Source organism: Saccopteryx leptura, chromosome X, assembly GCF_036850995.1.
Source record: "Saccopteryx leptura isolate mSacLep1 chromosome X, mSacLep1_pri_phased_curated, whole genome shotgun sequence".
In the NCBI taxonomy this organism is placed as follows: Eukaryota; Metazoa; Chordata; class Mammalia; order Chiroptera; family Emballonuridae; genus Saccopteryx; species Saccopteryx leptura.
In genome coordinates this window covers 47,118,176-47,143,163 of record NC_089516.1, presented here as the reverse complement: position 1 = coordinate 47,143,163, position 24,988 = coordinate 47,118,176, and the positions used below count along the sequence as shown (strand labels likewise).

The 24,988-nt window shown below is 36.0% G+C and overlaps 1 protein-coding gene across 4 annotated transcripts in view; it reads left to right on the top strand.

Moving 5' to 3' along the window:
• KDM6A (lysine demethylase 6A) overlaps nt 1-17,381 on the top strand; it is a 255,335-nt gene extending 237,954 nt beyond the window's left edge. For all 4 annotated transcript variants that reach the window (XM_066357570.1, XM_066357571.1, XM_066357568.1 and 1 more), the window contains 3 exons: nt 12,590-12,716; nt 15,189-15,359; nt 16,514-17,381. In XM_066357570.1, the coding sequence (XP_066213667.1) occupies nt 12,590-12,716; nt 15,189-15,359; nt 16,514-16,543 (328 nt within the window). In that variant the 3' untranslated portion in view covers nt 16,544-17,381. The remainder of the gene's footprint in view (nt 1-12,589; nt 12,717-15,188; nt 15,360-16,513) is intronic.
• The last annotated feature ends 7,607 nt before the right edge of the window (nt 17,382-24,988 follow it).

Here is a 24,988-nt window from a genome sequence, read left to right as displayed (position 1 = left end):
CTACCTGTACTTCATTGATTTAAGTATCTCTTACCCCGTCACCTTTTCCATACATCCTTCCAATTTACCATTGTTCCCTTTAATATTTGAAATGTTGATTGTTGACACTTGCATCATCTTTGTTATAAAGTTGTCTTATATTGAAATTGGATATACACAATTTGGGTGTTTTTTAACCTAAATGCACTTACATATTCATCTAATCCAATTTTACCGTGCATTACATAATGTCTAGTCATTTGAATCTTGATTTTATTCCTTATTATATTAACAGTCCTGTTCCCAGCTTGCATCATCGTGAGATGTAATTAGCAAAATCTTTTGGTTATCACAGTAATTGAAAATGTTATTCATAAATCCAAACCCCTAGGCCTTGCTTTATACACTTTCTTTTTAAAGTAGTCATTCAGCTGTTGCTAAAATATACTTCTCATCAGCCATCAATCCTCCCTTTCTGTTATTTGTGCTTCCTTTGGTTTGTACTTTTATTCACTTAAAGGCTAGTTGCCAGCTGTATACAAGGCTCAGTTAGGCACTGAGGGGGTATGTGTGTGTGTTATGTTTTTATATATATATATCCTATCTTGAAGTAAAAGTTTGTGCATATAAGTAAATAGATTGAAAGAAATGTAACAAGAGATCCACTGCATTCTTTCTAACATTAGGGAGTCAGAGAAATCTGTGTATTTGGGAAGGCAGATAGGTTGTGTGAAGGGTGAAGATGTGGAGGTAGGTTAAAAAAGTTTTGGTGGATTTTTAATTATTATGATCTAATTTGGAGTTCATAAAGATCTAGTTTCTAAAAGTTAAATAAAGAGAATAAGCTTTTGGATCAGAGAGAGGAGTGAGTTAAAGTTACTTTGGGTTTTCAAGTTTAATTTCTACATGGTTTAGTAATACCAGTTAATAAATGAAGTTTGATACTTAGCCAAACAGTAAACAAATTGCTTTTCAGACTGTTTCTCATTTATACTTCTCAGCATCCAAGGGTCACTCACTTCATTAGAACCAGGATTTAAGCCCATATCTGTCTTATGTAAAATCCACTATCAGTCCAGCTTTCATGGTGGGCCAATCGCGGAGCCGTTTGGTTGCTCTGCTACCACCCACCATGAAAGCTGGAACGCCCACTAGTGGGCGGGAGGGACCAGGTTGACCAGCACTGCAAAAGTGGGCGGTTTTTATAAAAAGGTTCGCCATCACGGGCATAGGCTGTAGGAAACAGAACTAGTCTAGAGAGTAGTCAATGCAAGTCAGAGCTGACTGGCTATGTAGTCTTCTACCTAGTGGCTTGTGATTGCCTTGAGAAGTAAGAGGGGGAGTCGGGGGCAGAACTTGAGGGAATACATTTATTAAAGAAAAGCAAATAGATGAATTTGGTAAAGGTCAGAAAAGAGCATGGAGAATATACTGTTATAAAAATATAGAGGGAGGTCTTTCTTCACAAGCTCAGTTTTGCTGTAAAACTATCTACATTGCTGTGGTCCTCAAATCTAGTATCCTGCCAACAAAAGAAGTGGTATTGATTTTCTGGCTTCTGTGAGCTGTACCACCAATTCTTAAGAAATGCTGTTCTCCCTTGCCATTTCTTCCCTCTGCTATGAGTTTTCTTCATCCCTTGTTCACTCCACCATCCATAGCAGTGAGCCTACATTTCTACTTTTAATATACCCTGTCACTTCTCTTGCTTAGTTCATCAGTGACCAACTATTGTAAACATACTAATTTCTAAATGTAAGTGTTCTTTAAAGTTCTTACCATTTGTACCCCAAATCTGACCCTCACCTTGTCAGCCAAATCTCCAAATGCTGCCTTGAGATGTGTGTTTGAATTTTCTATTTATTTCTATGACTCTATTTGGTATTTTAAACTATCTTTAATATGTACTACAATTTTTACACCACTTTTGTGTTTTCTTCTCTGAATTATCTTTCAGTAAAGCATTAATTCAGTATATATCAAACATATGAATTGTAGGCTATTTTAAATGAAAAAAAATAGCAAGATGTAAGAAGTGGAATGGAGAAGATAATATACATATAGTCCTCTTCCTTAAATTTCTCCCCCAAAATTACTGTATTTAATTCATAAAACTGAATCTACAATGTGATTTCTAGCTCTTCAGAGTTAAGTGATAAGTGTGCCTGATCAAAAAAAATGTAACCACAATATTTCTCGTGCCTTCTCAATTCACTCAACTGACTTAGTGAGCTATACCCATTTCTTTTTATTCTTTCATACTTGTTCAATATTTATTGTAAACTGAGTTGATTGCTCAGGTATTGTGACAGATGACAAAATAACGTGATTACATCTCTAGAACTTAAATGGGGAAATACTCAAAACATTAAAATATATTATCTTTACTATAATGATGGAAAAATAAGTTTAAAAAGTGCAGGGAGCCTGACCAGGCGGGGGCATGGTGGATAGAGCATCAGACTGGGACGCAGAGGACCCAGGTTCGAAACTCTAAGGTTGCTGGCTTGTGCACGGGCTCACCAGCTTGAGCCCAAGGACACTGGCTTGAGCAGGGGGTTGCTTGTTCTACTGGAGCCTCCCTGATTGGAGCACATATGAGAGAGAGCAGTTGATGAGCAGTTAGGGTGCTAAGGTGAGGAATTGATGCTTCTCATCTCTCTCCCTATCTGTGTGTCCCTTTTTGTCCCTCTCTTTGACTCTCCCTGTCTTTGTAAATGAATGAATGAATGCAGGGAAGCACAAAAGAAGGTGCTTCTAGGAGAGGGGAACATTCTGGAAAAGCTTAACAGAAGTACTACAGCTCCATAATTCCTTCTCTTGTAACCCCTTAAGCCAGTGCATTTTGGTATTCAGAATTCTTAGGATTTAGTAGGGTAATGCAGTATATTTACAGTGTATTTTACCCTCCCAGCAGGTTCTATTGCAGTATCCTGGAATCAAACATTAATATTTCTGAAGTAAAACATATAGCCACTTTGATGAGCTAAGTGACAACTAAAAACCCCCAGGTCAAGTTTCAACATCAAATGAGTTTATGCAAAATTTATGAAAAAATTGTGGGGTTTTAATAGATTAGGAATCTGCATTTGTACTAAGTGATTTAATAATGGGAAATGATGTTATATTGTCACTATTCCTCCTTATTTTGAGAATGAATTGCTTGTGATTATTTAAACCATTCAACTTCCCTTTTTTTTTTCTTTGCATTTTCAAAATCAAGTTGGGTCTTTTAGAGCTCTGTAGTTTCATAGCATTCTTTAAGTCATTTAGTAAATCTCTTTCAATTTTTACATCCTAGCTATTTTTGTAAAATAAACTAATCTTCATACTCTACTTCACCTTCTTGTAGATAACTCCTACATTACTGTGAGTCAGAAGAATATTCATTATCTTGATTACTACTTTTATTTTATAATGCAGTGAACTTGACTTGAAAAGTTCCTAGCCTAACTCCTTAGGAAAATTTTAATGGAAGCTCAATGCATAATTTCTCTTTTGATTTCCTGTTTGATTTCCCTTTTGGTAACTTTAAATAAAAATTTTTTTACACATAACGCCGTATATTGCAAGCAAACTTAGAAACTTCTTTAGACCAAACCTGGTTTTTAATATTTTATTTATTGATTTTACAGAAAGATATGGCAACTCAGTTGCTTCCCTTTAGTTGTTCATTGATTGCTTTTGTATGTGCCTTGACGGGACACGCCCAAGGTTTCAAACCAGTGACCTCAGCGTTCTAGGTCAATGCTCTATCCACTGCCCCACCACAGGTCAGGCTAGACCAAGACAAACTTTTAAGTGTCTCTCGGGTTTAATATAAGCCATACTTGTTAGCTATTGAGTTTTCTGAATCTTAGTTATTTTTATTTTTTTTATTTTTTTATTTTATTTTTTTATTTTTCTGAAGCTGGAAACGGGGAGAGACAGTCAGACAGACTCCCGCATGCACCCGACCGGGATCCACCCGGCATGCCCACCAGGGGGCAATGCTCTGCCCCTCCGGGGCGTCGCTCTGCCGCGACCAGAGCCACTCTAGCGCCTGGGGCAGAGGCCAAGGAGCCATCCCCAGCGCCTGGGCCATCTTTGCTCCAATGGAGCCTTGGCTGCGGGAGGGGAAGAGAGAGACAGAGAGGAAGGAGGGGGGGGTGGAGAAGCAAATGGGCGCTTCTCCTATGTGCCCTGGCCGGGAATCGAACCCGGGTCCCCCGCTTGCCAGGCCGACACTCTACCGCTGAGCCAACCGGCCAGGGCTGAATCTTAGTATTTTTAAAATAAAGTCCCACCCAACAAAATGAATTAAGGAATACTTAAAAACACAAGGCTACTGATCTCTTCCTTTAGTATATCGAACTATGACAGTTTTTCTATGTTAATATAACTTACTGTCCTTTAAAATATATAAAATTTGCATATAATGCATTGTTACATTCCCCCTCAAACTTGTTTTCACTTTTTCTCCCAATTGGGGTGAGCACACAATACATTGTACAGATGATGTGTTGTGGAATTATGCACCTGATACCTGTATAATTTTGTTGACCAGTGTCACTACAATAAATTTACTAAAAAGGAAAAAAATAGGTTTTTTTTAAATCTACAAAAATGGTTGAAAGACTAGTACAATCAGTACCTCCATAACCTTATCCAGAGTCATCAGATTAGTTTTTGTTACATGTACTTAGCCATCTCTATATACGCACATGTAGACATACTTTTGGCAGAATCATATGAAAAAGTAATTTGCAAACATGAATGTCACCTCAAATAGTTCAACCTGCATCCCTTATAAGAATAAAGATATTTTCTGCCTGACTGGTGATGGTGCAGTGGATAGAGCAAAGAACTGGGACACTGAGGTTCGTCACTGGTTCGAAATCCTGAGGTCGCTGGCTTGATTGAGCAGGAGAATATCAACATGATCTTAAGGTCATTGGCTTGAGCCCAAAGGTCACTGCTCTGTTTGAGTCTCCTGGTCAAGACACTTATGGGTAGCACTCAATGAACAACAAAGTGATGCAACTACAATAGGAGTTCTTGCTTCTCATCTCCCTCCTCCCTTTCTCCGTTCTTCCTTTCTCCCTTCTCCCTTCTCCCTTTCTCCCTTCCTGTCTCCCCCCCCCCCAAAAAAAAATATTCTCACATAAACACAGTACCATTTACCATATGTGAGAACTGAAATTCAATAGTAATCAGCTAGTACAGTCTTTTTTTTTAAGCTCTTACTCTTCCCCATCCCCCACCCCACCCCAAATGAGATTGAATCAAGATCCAGATTGAGTTCAGTATGTGGCTATTGTGTCTTAAGTCTCTTTTAAATCTGTAAGTCTTTTTTTATGATTCTTTTTTTTTTTTTAAGAGAGCAGGCAGATACTTGTGTCATACAGAGTTCCACATTCTGGATTTCTTTTCTCAATTCTGTTTTAGTTATACATTTTTTAGAGGAAATATTGATTATGTTTACCCTTGGTAAACCCCTTTCCCATTCTAATATAAACTATCATAGGTATTTCCATGTGTGGGTCCTGAGTGAATGAAGTTTTACTAAAAAGTTACTTTAAAACTTAAAATTAAGGGTGGGTAGATTATTGCTGCTTTTTATCTATCTTCATTATAGTATACAGCTTTTATCCTTTGGTTTTAATTTTAAAGTATTTGATTAAGAGTTAAAAGAAACCCTCATTCTTTGCAAATTCATGATTCCCATTTTCAGCTATTTGAGATAGATTGTTTTGGGCTATGTAGTGCTGAGGCTTCTTTTAGTTCACTTTCCTAAGACTAAGTATTCAATGTTTTAGCATTGAAGTATTTTTTTTAAGAGGACCCTTGAAAGAAATCAAATGATAATGCTGCAAGTGAGAAATGGATACTATTGGTACTGATTAGATTTCCCTATAGATTACAGCGTTCAGAATAGAGTGGGGTTTTTTTATACTTTTTTTGAATTTATTTTTTAGTTACCGTTGACATTCAATATTATATTAGTTGCAGGTGTACAACATAGTGATCAGACATTTATGTAACTTAGGAAGTGATCTTCCCAACAGTCTAGTACCCACTTGACAACAAACAGTTATTACAGTATTATTGACTATATTTCTTATGTTGTACTTTACATCCCTGTGACTGTTGTGTAACAACCAATTTGCACTTCTTAATTCCATCACCTTTTTCACCCAGTCCCCTCCACTCTTACCCAACCCCTGTCCCATCTGGCAACCATCAGTTTGTTCTAATAGAGAGACTCTTAGATGCAGTTCAATGGTTTAACCACAGTGGTAGATAGACCAATAAATATGGTATAAATTGTTGTCATCATGTTGGACTATTAGCAAGTTAATTTAATGATAGTGTATTTCTCTCTGGGGTTTCTTCACCAACTACTTTGTTAGCTCTACTTTAATCACCATGATAATAAATAGTTCAGTGCCTTTTAAAATGTTAAAATCAAAATCCCAAAGAACCCATTCTTCTCTGGAAAATTCAGTATTAGGTTAGTCTTAGATTTAGGAGAAACATTTCAAATAGTCTGTATGCTGAGTAATGAGTAGAAAGTTAATTTCCTAAAATTTCAATAGTATAAAGTTCATTGAAAATACTCCTCACATTTTTTTTTCTTTTTTTACTTTTTACTTTTTTTCAGTTACACTTTACATTTAATATTATTTTGTATTAGTTTCAGGTATACAGCTTAGTGGTTAGACAATCATATATTATATACTTTACAATTGGTCCCTCTGATATTTCCAGTACCACCTGGCATCATACATAGTTACTACAATACATATTATTTACTACCCTCCCTGTGCTGTATTTTACATCCCTGTAACTATATTGTAACTAACATTCTGGCCCCCAATTCCCCTCCCCTCTAGTAGCTGTCAGTTTCTTCTCTATGTCTACAATTGTGGTTAATACTTTTCTTTAGATTCCACATATAAGTGAAATCACAAACTTAATTTTTTATATGATTTTGTCATTATTTTGACCATCGTCTAAAGCACTCCTTTTTATTTCAGTTTTTAAAATTATGTTATATTCACAGTAGTAATACTGTATGTGCTTTTTCCATGCCTTTTGTATATGGGTAATCACTAAGTATTTGTTATTTGCCTTCCTTTTTAATTATTTACATCTTAGAGTCTGTGCTATTTAATATCCTAGTGAAATATTACAGACACACAGCAGCATTATATAGTTGTTTGGAATCCAATTTACCTTCCTATCTTAGATTCTTCATTTACTGGCTGGGATATCATAGGCAAATTACTAAACCCAATCAGTCTTATTTCCTTTTCTGATAAATGGATATAATTGTATCTTTCTAATATAATTTTTATAAGTATTGTGTGGGTCTTAGCAAAAAAAATAAGCACTTAGTGAATTACCAGTAGTGGTTGTTATTAATGTTAATTATGGAAACCTCAGTCACCTGTTTTTTTAAGTTCATGTTCACGGACTTAATACAGTGATTCTCACCTGTGAGCAATTTTGCATCCTCTCACTCCCATATGGCAATGTCATGATTTGACTGAGAGGGATGCTACTGATATTTTATGGGTAGAAGCTAGGGATACTGCTAAACATTTTATAGTGTACAGGACAGGCCTTACCTCCTTTCCACTCATGCCCCATGTGCGTGCACACACATACACACACAAAGAATTTACCCCAAAATAACAATATCACCAAGGTTGAGAAATTCTGACAATAGAATCTAAAATAAACTCCTTTTAAATAATTTGTTTTATGTTCCTTTTGGTTTAACTATTGAATTTTCAGTTGACACTCATTGTGCAATTTTTTCAAATTAAAACATAACTTCAATTTAGTAATTATAATTTTTAATACAATTTAAGAGTTTGATTTGTCAAGTTCTAATATAGGTCACTAACTGTTAGGCACTAATTCCTCATAATAGCACTGGAAATTAGGTATTTCCTTTTTGTAGTTGAGGAAAGTAAGGCACAGAGGATAAGTATGTGTGGAACTAGGATTTGAAACCAGGCCATGTAGCTCTAGAATCTGTGCTCTTCCCTACCCTGCAGCTTTCTCACTGTTTTTTTTTAAGGCTCTAATTATAAAAACATCTGTGAAGTTGTTACTATACTACTGTGTTGAAAATATTACAAATTTTAGATATTTTTTGGAACTTTATTACTTGGCTTGTCATAAGAATCATCTTCGACTCTTATTAGAGTAGATTTCTAGGTTCTGTTTCTGAGTTAATTTAAAGCTCAATGAAAAGAACCCAGGGAATCTGTTTCAGTGACCTAGATGAATCCTGTGATTAGACAAGTTAGGGATACTCTAGACTAGATTAGATTTCTTTCAAAACTAATTTTGTTTTTCCCTTTCTTTCACATAGATTATTACCCTGTCTACATAATATACACTTTATCACAAGCACAGAAGTGTTGAGTATAAATCAAAGCAAACTGTTAAGTATTAACTCCCTTTTCTGTTTGATTCCTGTTTTTAAATGGATAAATGAGGTGTTCTACAACTCTTGTTAAAGCCATTTGGCCTAATAATTGAATGAGAGGGTGTAGTTATGGAAAACAGTCCAGACCAGTCCATAGTTAGCATAGGTCCTAGTGCTCTTGTCCTAGGGGGTCTTCTAATATACTATTGGTGTGCATATACAGTGCTTTGTGATAACATTAAGTAAACAAAATCTAAACATTCTAAAACTCTGCTTTCTCATGGTTAACATATTTGCTTTCATGCTTGGTTTTTCCACCTGAGAGCTTGAAGTCCTTAAATACTTGTTTTGTCATTGACTGAGACCTTGATTTTCAGCCATGTAGTTGGTTTAAATGAAACTGTTAGATGTCTTACTGACATTTTGACCCTTACTGTTGTTGTCCTAGAGGGAATACAACCCTGGAGTAAGAGGTGGCAGATATGTTATGATGACTCACATGTTGGCTTACTTTTCTGCATAGCTCTTTCAGTAAGAGGGATTGTGCAAGGAAAAGCACCTCTTGGTATGCTTGAATTTGTACACCATCTATTTCTTCATTGGCTGAGATTGTTTCCATAACTAGTCTTTAAAAGTGCCATTTGAAGTTAACCCATGCCCCATCTATCTCCACACTGACATTTGGGAACTTACTTTGGAAACTTAGCCAAGTTGCCCCCAGAATGTGAGAGTAATCCTGGTGTTGTCTTAACTTTGACATAATACAGTATCACTATGGCTTCATTCTTTTATTTTCCTGTTCCAGAGACTTCATCCCAAGATTAAAATCTTGTAAGAATAGTTGTTTGTCCCCTAAGTAATCTCCATACTACTTTTGCCCCCACCTGGAAGTTGTCTTTCTCCCACTTTTTCTTCCTGCTCACATCTAAATTGATAACTTATGAAAACTTCTGTCACTTCTACTTCCTCGCATCTGAAGATGAAGTCTCCCCCCTTTTAACATTCATGATATACCATGTCTATTTATCTTTTGTCTAATTTTTGTATATATTGTGCGTGATCATTTGTCCACATGTCTTAAGTTTTCCTATTCTAATATTTCAAGTATATTTTTATTTCTATACCCTAGGTGAAGTCATTCTCTAAAAGGCCATCCTTCTTTAGGTTTCATCTCTGCACATTGGTTTTTGTGCAAATTAGATTCTACTATGTAACCTCAAATACACCAAGCCATCAGTCAGACTTGGCTTCTTTCCAAACCAGAGCTGTCTTAATACTATATTCCCTGCGTTTTTTTGGTTTTCATTCATCCAAACAGTCAAAAAAGGGGTGGATCCTGAAACCATATTGATCTTTAAAAGTCACAAGTATTCCCTGCTTTTCAAGCTCCTGAAATTATTTCTGACCCTATTCCTAAAATACATTTATTAAGAACCGCATATCTTCTACATTTTTACACTTTTTGCTAGTTAAATATGTTGTTTTTAACACATTGAATTCTTAATTGCTGTAAGGTCAATTTATTAAAATTCAGCAAAACTAAAAAAGAGGAACTAACACCTTGATTTTGCTTGATTTTTATTTTTTAGCTCTTCAATACACTGAAACATTATCTTCATTTAAAATCAAAGTCTAAGATTAATCAAAGCAGAACCGATTACTATTAAGTCAAATCTTGAATATTATATCTGTATCTTCACTAGGATCCTTTACCTAAATCTCTGTATTTTTTCATTTTCCCCTACACTTTGATTAAATTAGTTTCTTTAGGACCTGCTCATGGCTGTGGACTTCATAAAAAGCCTCTATCTTGCTCAATTCCCTTGTATTCCAATGGCTACCTTTTTAATTTATTTTATTTTGTTGTTTTTTTAAGAGAGAGATACACAGGAAAGGAGAGAGATGAGAAGCATCAAATTGTAGTGGTACTCTAGTTGTTCATTGATTGCTTCTCATATGTTCCTTGACCGAGAGGACTTCAGCCAAGCCAGTGACCTTGGGCTTCAATCCAGCCACCATGGGATCGTGTTAGTGATCCCACACTCCAGCTGGTGAGCCTGTGCTCAAGCTGGATGAGCTTGTGTTCAAGGCGGCAACCTCGGGATTTTGAACCTGGGACCTCAGGGTCCCAGGTCAATGCTGTATCTACTGCGCCAAATGGCTTTAGGCGACCCCTGTGTTTTGGTCGTTCCACCCCCGCCGGGGTCGCGACCCACAGGTTGAGAACCGCTGTTCTAAATGAAACTACCAAACTAACTGTAAATTATACTGACATATAACTGCTAATGTAGTCAGTAGCACTGGAGTTGAAAATTCATTTGCTAAGTAAAGAGTGGGATAATACTACTCCACAGAACCAAGGTTTTGTGTTTAAGGGAAAAAAACTCCAGTGACTGAATCTCATCTTCAAAAAAAAAGAGGAGGAATAGTTAAGGAGACATGGGAGGAAAGTGCAGTGTGAGATAGGAACAGCTTGAGATTTTCTGCCTTTATAAAACCCTAACCCAACCACTTAAAAATAGCTTTATGACATCAGACAGATTTATCTTCTGAGCACTTGTCTCCTCATTTTCAGGATGGAGATAATAGTGCCTCTTGCACAGGGTTGTTAAGAGGCCTAAAGTGGCATAATATGTGTGAAGTACGATTGATACTATTAGTATTAATTATTCTATCTCTCCTATCTGGTCTTTATTTTTTATTTTTATTGTATTATTATTTTTGTTTGTTTTCCCACATGAGAGCCTAGTGGAATCTGCCAGTCTTCTAGAGGTAACTGCAGAGTTTTAGGCATTATTTTCTTATGATAGAGACCTTGTTTTGAAGCCCTGATTTGAAAACTTGTTCAGTAATATAGTGTCTTCAGAGGTGAATTTTATGGGACATGAGGGAAAAGGAGAAGAGCAGGTACTGTCCAAGAGCTAGTAGCATAGTCTGAATTATATTCTCTCTTTTTTTGGCATGATGTAAACTTTTGCTTACTACCTCCCCTGGCATACCTTCCCGAATACATACCATGTGCGTACATACATACATACATACATACATACATACATACATACAGAGAGAGAGAGAGAGATAAATGTCCTAGTTTTGGTTTGCATCCATAGTCTAAAGCATTTTGTTTTTAAATAAGTTAAACATGTAAGAATTGTAAACAAACTGACAGATTCTTTTAATAAGATACCTAATGGATTTTTTTATAACTGTGAAGTTTTTATAACTGGGATATTGTTTTATGTTTGTTAATTAAGTTAATAAGCTTTACGTATACATTTAGTCATCTTTTATCTTGGAATAATTAACATGGGTTAAGAGAAATTAAATATGCTATTACTTACCATACTTTAAGTTTTAGTTTTTCACAAATCAAATGTTTATTGAGCACCTACTATATGCCAGGCACTGTCATAGGCAGAGAGTAGACAGCATGAATAAAACAGATAAGACCATTGCTTTCAAACAGGACTCAGTTTCTAAACACATTTCCTTTTTTTAAAGTATTTTTATTGTCTCCAAATTTTAGAGGGAGAAGTGCCTTAGAAATCATTTAGTCCAACCCCTGTTCAAATGGAGAACTTGAGCCACTAGGATTCAGAGGAGAGGAAGAGAATTTACTAGACAATTCCAAATAATGACAGTAAACTATAGGAAAATCACAAATAGTGAAAATTCACTATATTGTTAGTATCATAGTATGAATTTAGAAAAGGTATAAATTATAAGAAAAGTTCAGTTGTGTTAACATAAATGAAGGATTCCATGAGGATTTAAATGTCTCTTTAGTGCTATAGTGAAACATTGACTCCCAAAACGGTTAATTTGGAGCATTGGTGGTATAGTAGTTAGCATAGCTGCCTTCCAAAGAGGTTAACTGACTTGCCCAAATAAGAGCCAAAATTAATAGCTTATATTTAAGCAAGGAATCAGGTTTTTGTCTATTAAAATAATGATATTTTTATTATATTCAGATACAATTTTTTCTCAACTTTAAATGATCTAATCATATCTTTAGACCTGCTTAATATTAACCTTATTTTTTTTTAATCTGAGACTATCCGAGAAGTTGACAGAAATCAGATATTAGAACTGAATCTCTTGGCATTATTTCTCATGGTATATCTTTTATGCTAAAAATATTGAATATTCAGTTGCTGGTCACAAATAATTTTTCCCCCACAATAGGTATTGTCTTCTAAGAACTCTAAAGCAATGTCAGACATTGAGAGAAGCTCTCATTGCGGCAGGAAAAGAGATTATTTGGCATGGGCGAACAAAAGAAGAACCAGCGCATTACTGTAGCATTTGTGAGGTAAGTGTCTGTTCTTATGTACCCTTATTTTATAAAGCCTCTTAACCTCTCTGCTGTTGGTTTCTCTTTAGTTACTTTTTAACATGTACTTATATTTTTATGTAATACATTTTACTGAAATTGACATTGTGTTTAATCTTATTTTCTTGTTACTTAGCTATTATATTAAAATTTTATCTGATGGTGTACTATTTTATTATGAATTAACTCTAAAAGTATCTACTATGGGGTCATTTATCTGGCAGATATTTAATAGATGGCAATCACCAATAAGTTTAGTCTTGGGATTTTAAACTGTGAACCCTCCAGAAGCAGAGAGGTGCCAATAAACTGGATGTAGTTTAGTATAGCTCCAGGCAGATTAGAGTGTTCAGTCCTCTCTGGTGCAATTCACAGTATATTAGTCAATCTTCTCTTGAAGCCAAGGCTTATAAGAGATACAGAAATTAAGATGTGGTACTTAAAGGAGCTTCCATTCTACTGAGAGAAGACAAAGTAGAAACAACTAATTATGAGTACCTGAGACTTGTGGATGCAAATTTGGTCTTACTAACTGTTATGATAACACTGGGGGTAAGGGGGTAGGAGGGAATGACCAAATTTTCCTTTCTAGTATTAGTACAAGAGTTCACAAAAGTATTAATATTTGAGTCCATCCTTAAGGATGAGTATGACTTGAGTGGGCTAAAAAATTATGAGAATTGGATGTAGAATGAATGTTATTATGAACTGTAATAACAATATGGGAAATGGAATGACTTATTCATAAAAGGCTTATTGATAAGTAGAACAATGTGGCTGGAACACAAACTATGCAAATTATACTTAGTCTAGGTGACAATTTATGGAATATGGAATTTGATAATTATTCTGAGGTCACTGAAGCTGTCAAAAGATTTTGAACAGGCAACGAATGTGGATATGTGTTTCAAACAGAGAAGTGATTGGAAATGGAGCTATGAAGCTGTTGCATTGGTCTTAAGTACGAGTTGTTAATCTTAAAGCCTAGACCAGAGTCAAAATTACTTAGAAGGTAAAATCCACAGGACAACTTAAAGTAGCAGAAGTGAGAGAGAGTTTGACGAATGCTCACAAATTTTCTAGCTTAAATCATGAGATTCATGTTGTTGCTCACTGATGGTAATAGAATAACATGATGAACTCTGAGATTGACATAATTATTCATCAAAGATATGAAGTCATGAGAGCTTTCTGTCATTGAATAAATTCAAGAACATGCCAGGAACATTAATGAACCATTTCAAACCTTGAAATGATCGAATCCATCATCTATTTTAATTTTGTATAACCTGGCCAAAGTAAGTCATTGGGAGGTTAGATAGATTCTAATCAGGTGTATTATTCCTCAAGAAGGTGAATGTATAAACTTTTCAGTATTTCAGAATGACTCCTATTATTGCACTGTTATTCCTTATCCTGCCTGAACCTTAGCAGCTCACCAATCTTTCTGTATAAGATGAGTATTATTTCTAAAATCATGAAATACTCATGAGTACACTTTTTGTTTGTACTCATACGCTTTAACATGAGGCTTATAGTTATATACTTACTGTCACCCAGTTTCCTTATCTGTGAAAAATCAGATTCTGTTCATTCAGCAGGTGCTTTGAGGTTTGGTTAAGTACTGTGATATGCATTATGAGGTGCAAAGACAAGTGAACATAGTTATCTTTGAGGAGCTCAATCTATAGGGGAAAACAAATATCCATACATAGTGCCTTGTTATGACGACTGTCATAGAGAAGTAAAAGGAAAATAATGATCACTTTTATCTGATCATATACTAATATTTTGGATTTAAAATAAAATAAATTGCTTGACTGGTGGTGGTGTAGTGGATACAGTGTCACTGAAGTGTCCCCGGTTTGCAACCCCGTGGTCGCTGGCTTGAGTGCAGAATCATTGACATGATCCCATGGTCCCTGCTTTGAGCAAGGGGTCACTAGCTCTACTTGATTCCCCCAGTCAAGACATGTACGAGAAGCAATCAGTGAACAAGTAAAGTAAAGCAATAACGAGTTAATGCTTTTCTACCCCCTTCCTGTTTCTCTAAATAAATATACTGCTCACAAAAATTGGGGGATATTTTAAAATGAATATGAAGACATAAAATATCCCCTAATTTTTGTGAGCAGTATAAATAAATAAAACTAAAATAGACTGACCTTTCTCAAACTTTGAATTAGGCTTTTGCCAGTGGTTGTAATGAGTGTGCCATTCTCTTAGGTCACTCCTCTGAATATGCATTAAACCCATGTCTTTGGGTTTGGTGCAAAATAAACCTGTTCCATTAAAGAATCTTAAACACAGTTATGTTTGTCTTGGTGCCTACTCTTTAGAGGTAACTGTCCACAATTCCATGTAAAGTAGAATTCAATGATTATATTAAAGCAATACAATAAATAAGTACCATTGTCACTATTGAACGCTTTTTCTCTTGTATAAAAATAGGTGGAGGTTTTTGATCTGCTTTTTGTCACTAATGAGAGCATTTCTCAAAAGACCTACATAGTGCATTGCCAAGACTGTGCACGAAAAACAAGCAGAAACGTGGAAAATTTTGTGGTGCTAGAACAGTACAAGATGGAGGATCTGATGCAAGTCTATGACCAATTTACATTAGTAAGTGAACATCAACATGTGAGTACTTAGTTAGATGGATAGGGGAGCACCATTGTTTGTTCTGTCACCTGATAAGTAGGAGGTAATTAAATATTTAAATTTTCTTTTGGCTTGTTAGATGTTGCATGAGGAAATACTTATAGCATTCCCCCCACCTGCACTTCTAAGTATTTATTCCTATAAAGTTGGCATATTTCATTTTCACTTTTCTTCCTGGATGTGACTAACCTAAATAATGACACAGTAATTATATTTTAAAACCTTTGTATGCTTTTTTAACACTAGCATATTCTTTATATCATCTGATCTCAGTTGATAAAATTTTTGTGTGCGTATAGGTTATGTCAACTAAATGAATCCATGAATGTGTTTTAAATATACTTCTGCTTTTAGAGCTAATTGTATTTACTTAAAATTTTGTCCTTTCCAGAAGTATTAACCTCATGGGAATATTTGATGGAGCTTATTAAGAACCTTATGCAATTCAAATATACTTAAAAATTGCACACAGGTTTTGTTTTGTTTTTTTTTTTTCAATTTTAAACAGCAAATGCTTGGGGGAAGCTTTTTACTCTAGCACATCACTAGTTTTATGAATAGAAACAGGCATAACTTATGAATTGTTGATTTTCTCCAATACACTCCTCTTACATATGTGATTAGATACTGAATTTTTGAAATGTAGCTCCTGATATTTTTGAGTGGTCTTCAAGATTGCATGAAGAAGAAAATTATCTGGATTATGTTAAAATGTACTATCTAGTAGAGATAGGTTCTGAATCTAATCACTAATGAAATTATATTTGCTTTATTAAATTATTTTCCATAAGCTTTTTTTTTTTTTTTTTAAAGCAATCCAAAAAAATGGTCAACCTACTAATGTTCTGGACTTTTAATGTTCTTGAGTTTACGACTGTTTGGTGAAGAAGTATAGAAAAATGCAGGTGCACTGAGTAGGATAATGGCCTCCAACTCTTAATTGGCCAGGTGGAAGTCAGTCAGGGAGGTTGTACTTCTCATCATGTTGCAGGCTATGAACTTTCTTGAGAAGTGTTTTTTTCCCTACCTTCATAAGCACACTATGTTTTCAGTATTGAGCTAACACTGTTGAATAATTTGTATACAAACGTAACATACCTTACTTTTATTTTTAGGCTCCTCCATTACCTTCTTCCTCATCTTGATATTGTTCCATGGACATTAAATGAGACCTTTTCTGCTATTCAGGAAGTAATCCAGTTCTGCACCACTGGATTTTGTAGCTGTCTCGTAAGGCTGCTGGCTGAAAACTGTCTATGCAACCTTCCAAGTGCGGAGTGTCAACCAACTGGACAGAGGAGAGCACTGCTCCTACTCCAAGACTCTCACAAAGCTGGTCAGCTGTACTTCAGAAAAAAATAATAATTACCATGTTTTGTATATATCTGACAAAACTGGCAACATTATACAGACTACTGACTTGAAGACAACCTCTTTTATATTTCTCTGTTTCTGGGCTGATGAACCAGTTTTCATCTTTCTCCCCTTCAGAATTTTCCTTGGAAAAAAATACTAGCCTAGCTGGTCATTTCTTTGTAAGGTAGATAGCAAATTTAAGGCTTTCTTTGGTCAACATTTTTTTAATGTGAAAAGTTAGGAAAGAAACTTTTTTACTACTTTTATGTTTTTCTGTCTTGTTTTGAAACCATGAACGGTTATTACACTTTTGGTTCCTAAATGAAATGTTTAAAAAATTAACAGCCAAGTCACAAAGATAATGGATTGCACATAGACTAAGGAATAAACTTCAGATTTGTGATTTTTGTTTCTAATCTTGATGTAAATTTACACTATTTATAAATACATATTTATTGCTTGAAAATATTTGTGAATGGAATGCTGTTATTTTTTCCAGATTTACCTGCCATTGAAATTTTAAGGAGTTCTGTAATTTCAAACACTACTCCTATTACATTTTCTATGTGTAAATAAAACTGCTTAGCATTGTACAGAAACTTTTATTAAAATTGTTTAATGTTTAAAGAGTTTTCTATTGTTTGAGTTTTAAAAAGACTTTATGTACAGTGCCCAGTTTTTGTTGATTTTTCAAATCTGATTATATATATTTTATATATACTTATGTATGTATATATAATATATATAGAAATCTGGATATATATGTGTAAAGATTTAGAACTTAAAATTTCTCGTTTTAAGTTTCACATCTATGGTAGATTTTTGAGGTGTCTACTGTAAAGTATTGCTTACAAAAGTATGATTATTTTTAAAGAAATATATATGGTATGTATCTTCAAGACCTAAAATGTCAGACTGGTTTATTGTTAAGTTGCAATTACTGCAATGACAGACTAATAAACAATTGCTGCCAAAATGTAGTATAATAGTAAAAAACAAATAGTGATTGAACGAAAGATTTTAAAGGGAATGTTATATGGGCTTTGATAAATCCTGTACATCACTTGGTAGTATTGTATATGGAAAAAAGATTCAGACGAAGGATTCTATTTTAGAATGCAAATAAATCAAGAGACTTATTTTTTAATGTTAGGCAATTCTGAAAATTCATGAGTTCCTGCTTGCATGATGTGATGGGGGTGCTAGCCTGCAAATTCCGTATCACTAGTAAAGGATAACAAACTATATTAGTGTAAACAGGTCATTTCTGATTAACAATAGTATTTTATAATAATGGTACCTTGCATTTGGCACATATTCTCATTTTATTATTCCGTTCTTTCTAACTTTCTAAGATTTTTCCAGGAAGCTTTAGTGAAGAAGTGTAGAGAATGCTATAAATGAAGCTTTATGTATGACTAAAGAGAATTTATAATCCTCTCTGGTGAAATGCTGTGCTGATAGCATTAATCCATGTACCTTTGTTTCCGTGCTTAAGGAGCAAGATAAGTGCTGCTCGGGTTGTTTAACGATTAATATTTCTAAGTGAACTCAAGATAAACATATTTGCAAGTAAAAATCGCAAGCCAGCTATCCAGAAACAAAGGTTCTTATAATGCAGAAGCTATACCTAAATGTTTCTTAGCCAGTTCTAGTTTATCTTACTGACACAGTGTCTTATTTTCTATGGTTTTATTAAAGATAGTTTATTGCCAAGAATAATATAAGTTGTGTGACATTTTGGAGTAATTTAGTGATGTTTCACCAATACCTGTCAAGAGTAATGCTTCGTCTTTAAATGAATAGCAAGGATAGGAGATAGAAATCAAACACCTGAACATTACTCTGAAGTGTAACTACATGAACAAAGTCTTGTGTAAAACTGCTTTTTATCAATTTAATGTTCTTTATAATTTACATTGGTCAGGTTTCAGAAGAAATAATTTTTCTTTTTATTGCTTATACAGGTAAATTTCATTAAAGCAAACTCAATCTTGCTCCTTTAATAATAAAACAGGTTTCATCATAACACACATATTGTTTAGGCAAAGAAGGTAATTATATACTGTATAAAAAAATGAAGAAGTGTTGATACAGAAAGTGGGAACTAAGTTATATTTCTTCCTCATTGTCACCAGTTAAATAGGAAATTTTATACCATCAATATAGCAGTTCAACTTGCTTAATGTATTTAACATTAAAATCTAAGCCACATTTCCAAAGTAGTAAATTGAGAGGACCTTCTATATACTAGTAATTGATCAACTGAAATTTAAAGTCACATATTATGAATTTAACTTAAATGGAGTATCTACTTTTCAGAACCTAATCATTAAATCTATAAATGATCATTATGTATATTTTCAGTTAGTCAATATTATTTAGCATCTCCTAAACAAATCTGAATAAGATGTGACCCCTGTTTCCTACCTTTAATACACACATCTACTATGGGAGATTCATGTAAGTTATCAGGCAAAACCTAAAAGAGGTAATAAGGTTGAGTAGTATTTGGGGCTTGCATTTCAGCAGGGTTTGATTTACATCAATGATCAAACTTTCAAGAAAAAGAGGATTTGGAACTTTGGCTAAGAGGTTGGATGAGTGTTAAAAGATAACTGGAGAGCCTCATGCCATAAGAGATGTTTATACCTGACTGGGGATTTGCGGAAAAGAACACCATTGAATTTGCAGTAGTATTCCTGCTTGCTTTAAAAAAATTCATCTATCATGGACATTGCTGCCAGAGGGATATTTCTTTTTCTTTTCCCTTTAAGGGTTCTTTTTTTAAAATTATTTTTACTTATTTATTTATTTTGGTTTATTTGGGCCAAACAGAAGGATACGCTTGGAAATGAGATCTCAACAGACATATAAATGCTTCCTAAGGGATTTTTTTTTTTTTTGTATTTTTCTGAAGCTGGAAACAGGGAGAGACAGACAGACTCCCGCATGACCCTGACCGGGATCCACCTGGCACGCCCACCAGGAGCGACGCTCTGCCCCTCGGGTGTCGCTCTGCCACGACCAGAGCCACTCTAGCGCCTGGGCCTGGGGCAGAGGCCAAGGAGCCATCCCCAGCGCCCGGGCCATCTCTGCTCCAATGGAGCCTCGGCTGCGGGAGGGGAAGAGAGAGACAGAGAGGAAGGGGGCGGTGGAGAAGCAAATGGGCGCTTCTCCTATGTGCCCTGGCCGGGAATCGAACCCGGGTCCCCCACACGCCAGGCCGACGCTCTACCACTGAGCCAACCGGCCAGGGCCAGGGATATTTCTAAAGCACAGAAATTCAAGGAAGAGATGACTTGGGCTTGAACTTTGGACAGTACAAGGATGGAAATAAGAGCACAGATTTGTAAGACAGAAAGTAAAGTCCACGGAACCTATTAGATGCCTTCAGATGGGTGGAGGTGCTTCCTACCTGACTAGAAAATACAGGGTAGTTCTAGAAGCAGAAGATAAGTGCTTGTACAGCATAAGTACTGTAATTGAAATTAGGCGAGGCTTGGACTGGAACCATGTCAATTGAGGTAGTCCGTAGAGCCGTAATGGCGATCCTTTTTATGAAAACTGCCCACTTTTGCAGTGCTGGTCAACCTGGTCCCTCCCGTCCACTAGTGGGCGTTCCAGCTTTCATGGTGGGCGGTAATGGAGCAACCAAATGGCGCCACGATTGGCCCACCGTGAAAGCTGGAGCGGGAGGGACCAAGTTGATCAGCACTGCAAAAGTGGGCGGTTTCTATAAAAAAGAGTCACCATCAAGGCCTTAGAGCTAGAGGAAATAAGATCACATGAGGAACTGGTGTGGAGAGGTAATGCCAGCAATAAGAGGAGGAGATTGCGAAGAAGGAAGCTAAAAGAAATCAGCTTCAGGTGATGGTACACAACCTAGAGCTTTTGAAAAGCAACCACACTATGCTACAAAAATGAGGGTTAAAAGGATTCCTTTGGATTGGCACAACATGATTGGTGACATTTATTTGCTAGGTACTTTCAGTGGAGCGGCAACCTGATTGCCATGGACGGGGTAAGGTATTGAATATGAAAGGAACTGGGGGTCAGTTTGGCTTTTCAAGAGCACCGGGTATGAAATTATTTGGTCTTTGGTGAATAGCAAACATCACCAATTTTAAACATTTTGTATCATTGTACTGGAGTGCTTTTACACAGTAGTATGTTTTGTTTCTGAAAGGGAAACACTTTTTAGTTAAACAGGGAAATGAAGATAGTATTTTTTAGTGTAGCACAAAGATACCTACCATTTACTAGTACTGCAGAGCACAATGCAAAGTATTTTGTATACATTATTTTTAGTATTAACAGTGATCGTATAAGTTAGGTACTGTTTTATCCTCATCTTACAGATATAAGTAAATTGAGGCAAAGAGAGATCATGACTCTTGCCCAGGATTTGCTATTAAGTGTTGAAACCAAGATTGTGATTGTGGCTCAACTTCAGAGCAAGTGCTATTCTACCTCCCTCTGCAGAGAAATAGGAATTGCTGACTGCTTTCTCAGCCGTCATGTTTGAAAACTTTTTTATATTTTTTTAAATAGAAAGAGGTCTTTAAATTTGAGAACTTATGATTAGGTTTTATAATCCAAATCAGAACCCCTTTGAGATCAAAAGTAATTGGGAAGGGCAGCAACCAAAAAATGGGGCTCTCCTGGGCAAGCTGGGATATATGGTATAGTTTTTAAACTGGTTTTCAGAAAAAAAGCATTTGGGGGATAGTATTTACCTCCTCCCAGCGTCATACACTGAGCCACATTGATTTTGTAGGCTTATATAGTTAAGTGTAGGTAAGCACTAACTTTAGCTCTCCACATTGTGAGTACCTTTATATTGTCTCTACCTACCACCTTTAAGTAACCATTTTCAATCCATAAACTCATATTTCCTGTGTTTCTTTTTCCATAACTAAATTAGCACATGTAGTTCTATATCCCATTTTTATACAAGGTGTATCATGCTGTATACATTTTTGGCACCTCAATTAGTTTTTCACTGAATATATCCTAAAAATCATTTAATTCATAGTGTGCCATTGTTGTTTACATGTACCATCTCCTAAGGATGGACATTTGGAGGTGTTTCTGATATTTTGCTATTTCAAATAATGTCTCAGTGACCTTATGCATATGTTCTTTTGTATTGGTGGAGATGTACCTTCAGGGTAGAGTCCTAGAGTTTAATCACCAGACCAAAAAATAAGTGCATACATAGTTTTGCTTGGCATTGACCTTTATACTGTGTTGCACTCACCACAGCAAGTATGGGCGTGACTATTTCTCCTACAGTATGCCAACAGTGTATGGTGAAGCATTTGGAGTCTAGCAAATACAGTAGGTCAAAATGGAATCCTAGAATAGTTTACACTTGCATTTCTTTTATTTTTAAAGTTGAGTAATTTTTAATATATTTAAGGATTATCCTTTTTCAAACAATCTTTTTTTGAGATATGGTTACATACAGTAAGCAAAACATCTTCAGTGTACAGTTTGATGAATTTTGACAGATGTATACACTATACCCCAGTCAAGAATAATGCATGGCCCTCACCCTAGAAAGTTACCTTGCGTCCTTTTTCATTTTATCCCTTTCCTTCCTTGCTGCCCCTTCAGGTAACTGCTTTTCTGATTTCTTTTCCCATAGACAAATTTTGCTATTTTTTTTGTAAAGTTAGAGGAGGGAAAATAGACTTCTGCATGCACCCAGACCAAGATCCACCCAGCAACCCCCCTCTGGGGCTGCTGCTCAAATCAACTGAGCTATCCTCAGTGCTCTGGGCCAACACTCAGACCATCCAAGCTATCCTCAGCTCCTGGGGCTGCTGTTTGAACCAATTGAGCCACTGGCTGTGAGAGAGGAAGAGAGAAAGAAAGGGGAAATGATAAGGAAGAGAAGCAGATGGTCGCTTCTCATGTGTGCCCTGATGGGGGATAGAACCTGGGACATCTGAATGCCAGGCTGACACTATCCACTGAGCAAACCTGCCAGGGCCTAATTTTGGTATTCTTAAACTTCATAAAAGTGGAAGCATGCAAAATGTACTTTTTTGTGTGTTCAACTTTTATCATGAGAATATTGTTTTTGAAATTTATGTTGCTGTGTGTATGAGTAGTTCTTTTTTATTGCTGAGTAGTATTTCACTGTGTGAATATAGTGGACTCGCGTCTATCGCAGGGGTTAGGTTCCAGAACCCCCTGGGATAGGCAAAAATCCACAAAGTAGTGACCTTATATTTATCTTACTACATATATATAAAGGCTTTATAAACCCTCCCCACACCTTTATAAACTTTCAATTTTTTAGGCTAGAAAATGCATATTTTACCACAAAAATAATTAAAATAATATATAAAAATACCTATATACCACAAAATCCCGCAATATAGTGAGAAGTTAGTGATACAAAATTAGGTATATACAATTTTAAAACCTGAGATACAGTGAGACCATGAAAAGTGAACTGCGATATGGTGAGGGACGACTGTATAGCACAGTATGTCCGTTCTGCTAATTGCTATTTGAGTTTTCTATTTTTGCAACTAAGAATAAACATGGCTGGATCATAAGGTAGGTATATATTAAATTTATAAGAAATTGTTAGACATTTTCCGCAGTAGTTGTACCAGTCATACTTACACCAGCGATATGTGAAAGCTGTAGTTGCTCTGCATTCTCAGACATTTAGTGTTGTTTTTAGAAGTTTAGCCATTGTAGGCCATGTGTGGTATCTCTTTGTGGTTATAATTTACATTTCTGTGATAATGAATGGAATATCTTTGCATGTGTATATTAAATATTCAGATATTTTATGAAGTGTGCAAACCTCTTGCCCATTTTAAATTGGGTTGTCTTTTTATTATTGATTTGTAGAGGGCTCCTTGTATAATCTGGCTATAAGCCATTTGTCAGGTATTTGTATTACAAATATTTCTCCCAGTCTGTGATTTGCCTTGCCACTTTCACTTTCTTAATGATATTCTCTTTATACATTAAAAAATATTTTCAATTACAATTGACATACATACAATATTATATTAGTTTTAGGTGTACAAAATAGTGATTAGATATTCATATATAACTTACAAATTGATCACCCCACTAGGGCTCTTCCCATATGAGGTTTTTTCTTTTTTTTTTTTGTATTTTTCTGAAGCTGGAAACGGAGAGACAGACAGACTCCCGCATGTGCCCGACCGGGATCCACCCGGCACGCCCACCAGGGGGCGATGCTCTGCCCCTCCGGGGCTTCGCTCTGTTGCGACCAGAGCCACTCTAGCACCTGGGGCAGAGGCCAAGGAGCCATCCCCAACGCCCGGGCCATCTTTGCTCCAATGGAGCCTCGGCTGCAGGAGGGGAAGAGAGAGACAGAGAGGAAGGAGTGGGGGAGGGGTGGAGAAGCAGATGGGCACTTCTGTGTACCCTGGCCAGGAATCGAACCTGGGACTTCTGCACGCCAGGCCAACGCTCTACCACTGAGCCAACCGGCCAGGGCCATAACTTTTTTTTTTTTTTTTTAATATTACTGATTTTAGAGAAAGAGGAAGTGGGAGAGAAGCATTGACAGAGAGGAAAGGAGAGAGAGAGAGAAACATCGATTTGTTGTTCCGCTTACATACACATTCATTGGTTAATTATTGTATGTGCACTGACCAGAGATCGAACCTGCAACTTTGATGTACCGGACGATACTTTAACCAACTGAGCTACCTAACCAAGGCCCATCTGACATCTTGATGGTCTTGATGAGCAGAAGTTCTTAATTTTGACAAAGTCTAGCTCATAAACTTTTTTATGTTTGGTGTATTTTGTGTGTTCTGTCTAGGAAATCTTAGTCTCAAAGATATTTTTTCTACTAGAAGCATTATACTTTTATTTTTTACATTTAGGCTGGTAAATCATCACAATTTAGCTTTTGTGCCAGACTGGTGATGGTGCAGAAGATAGAGCGTCAACTTGGGGCACTGAGATCTCAGGTTCAAAATGCCAAGGTCACCGTCTTGAGTGCCAGGACATTGACATAATCCCAAGGTCGCTGGCTTCAACAAGGGGTCACTGGTTTGTCTTGACACCCCCCCCCCCCGCCATCAAGGCACGAATGAGAAGCAATCAGTGAAAAACTAAAGTGAAAACTATGAGTTGATGCTCCTCTCTCCCTACTTCTCTCTCTCTCAAGAAAAAATAATAGTAATAATAATAATAAAATTAGTTTTTGTGTTCTATGAAGT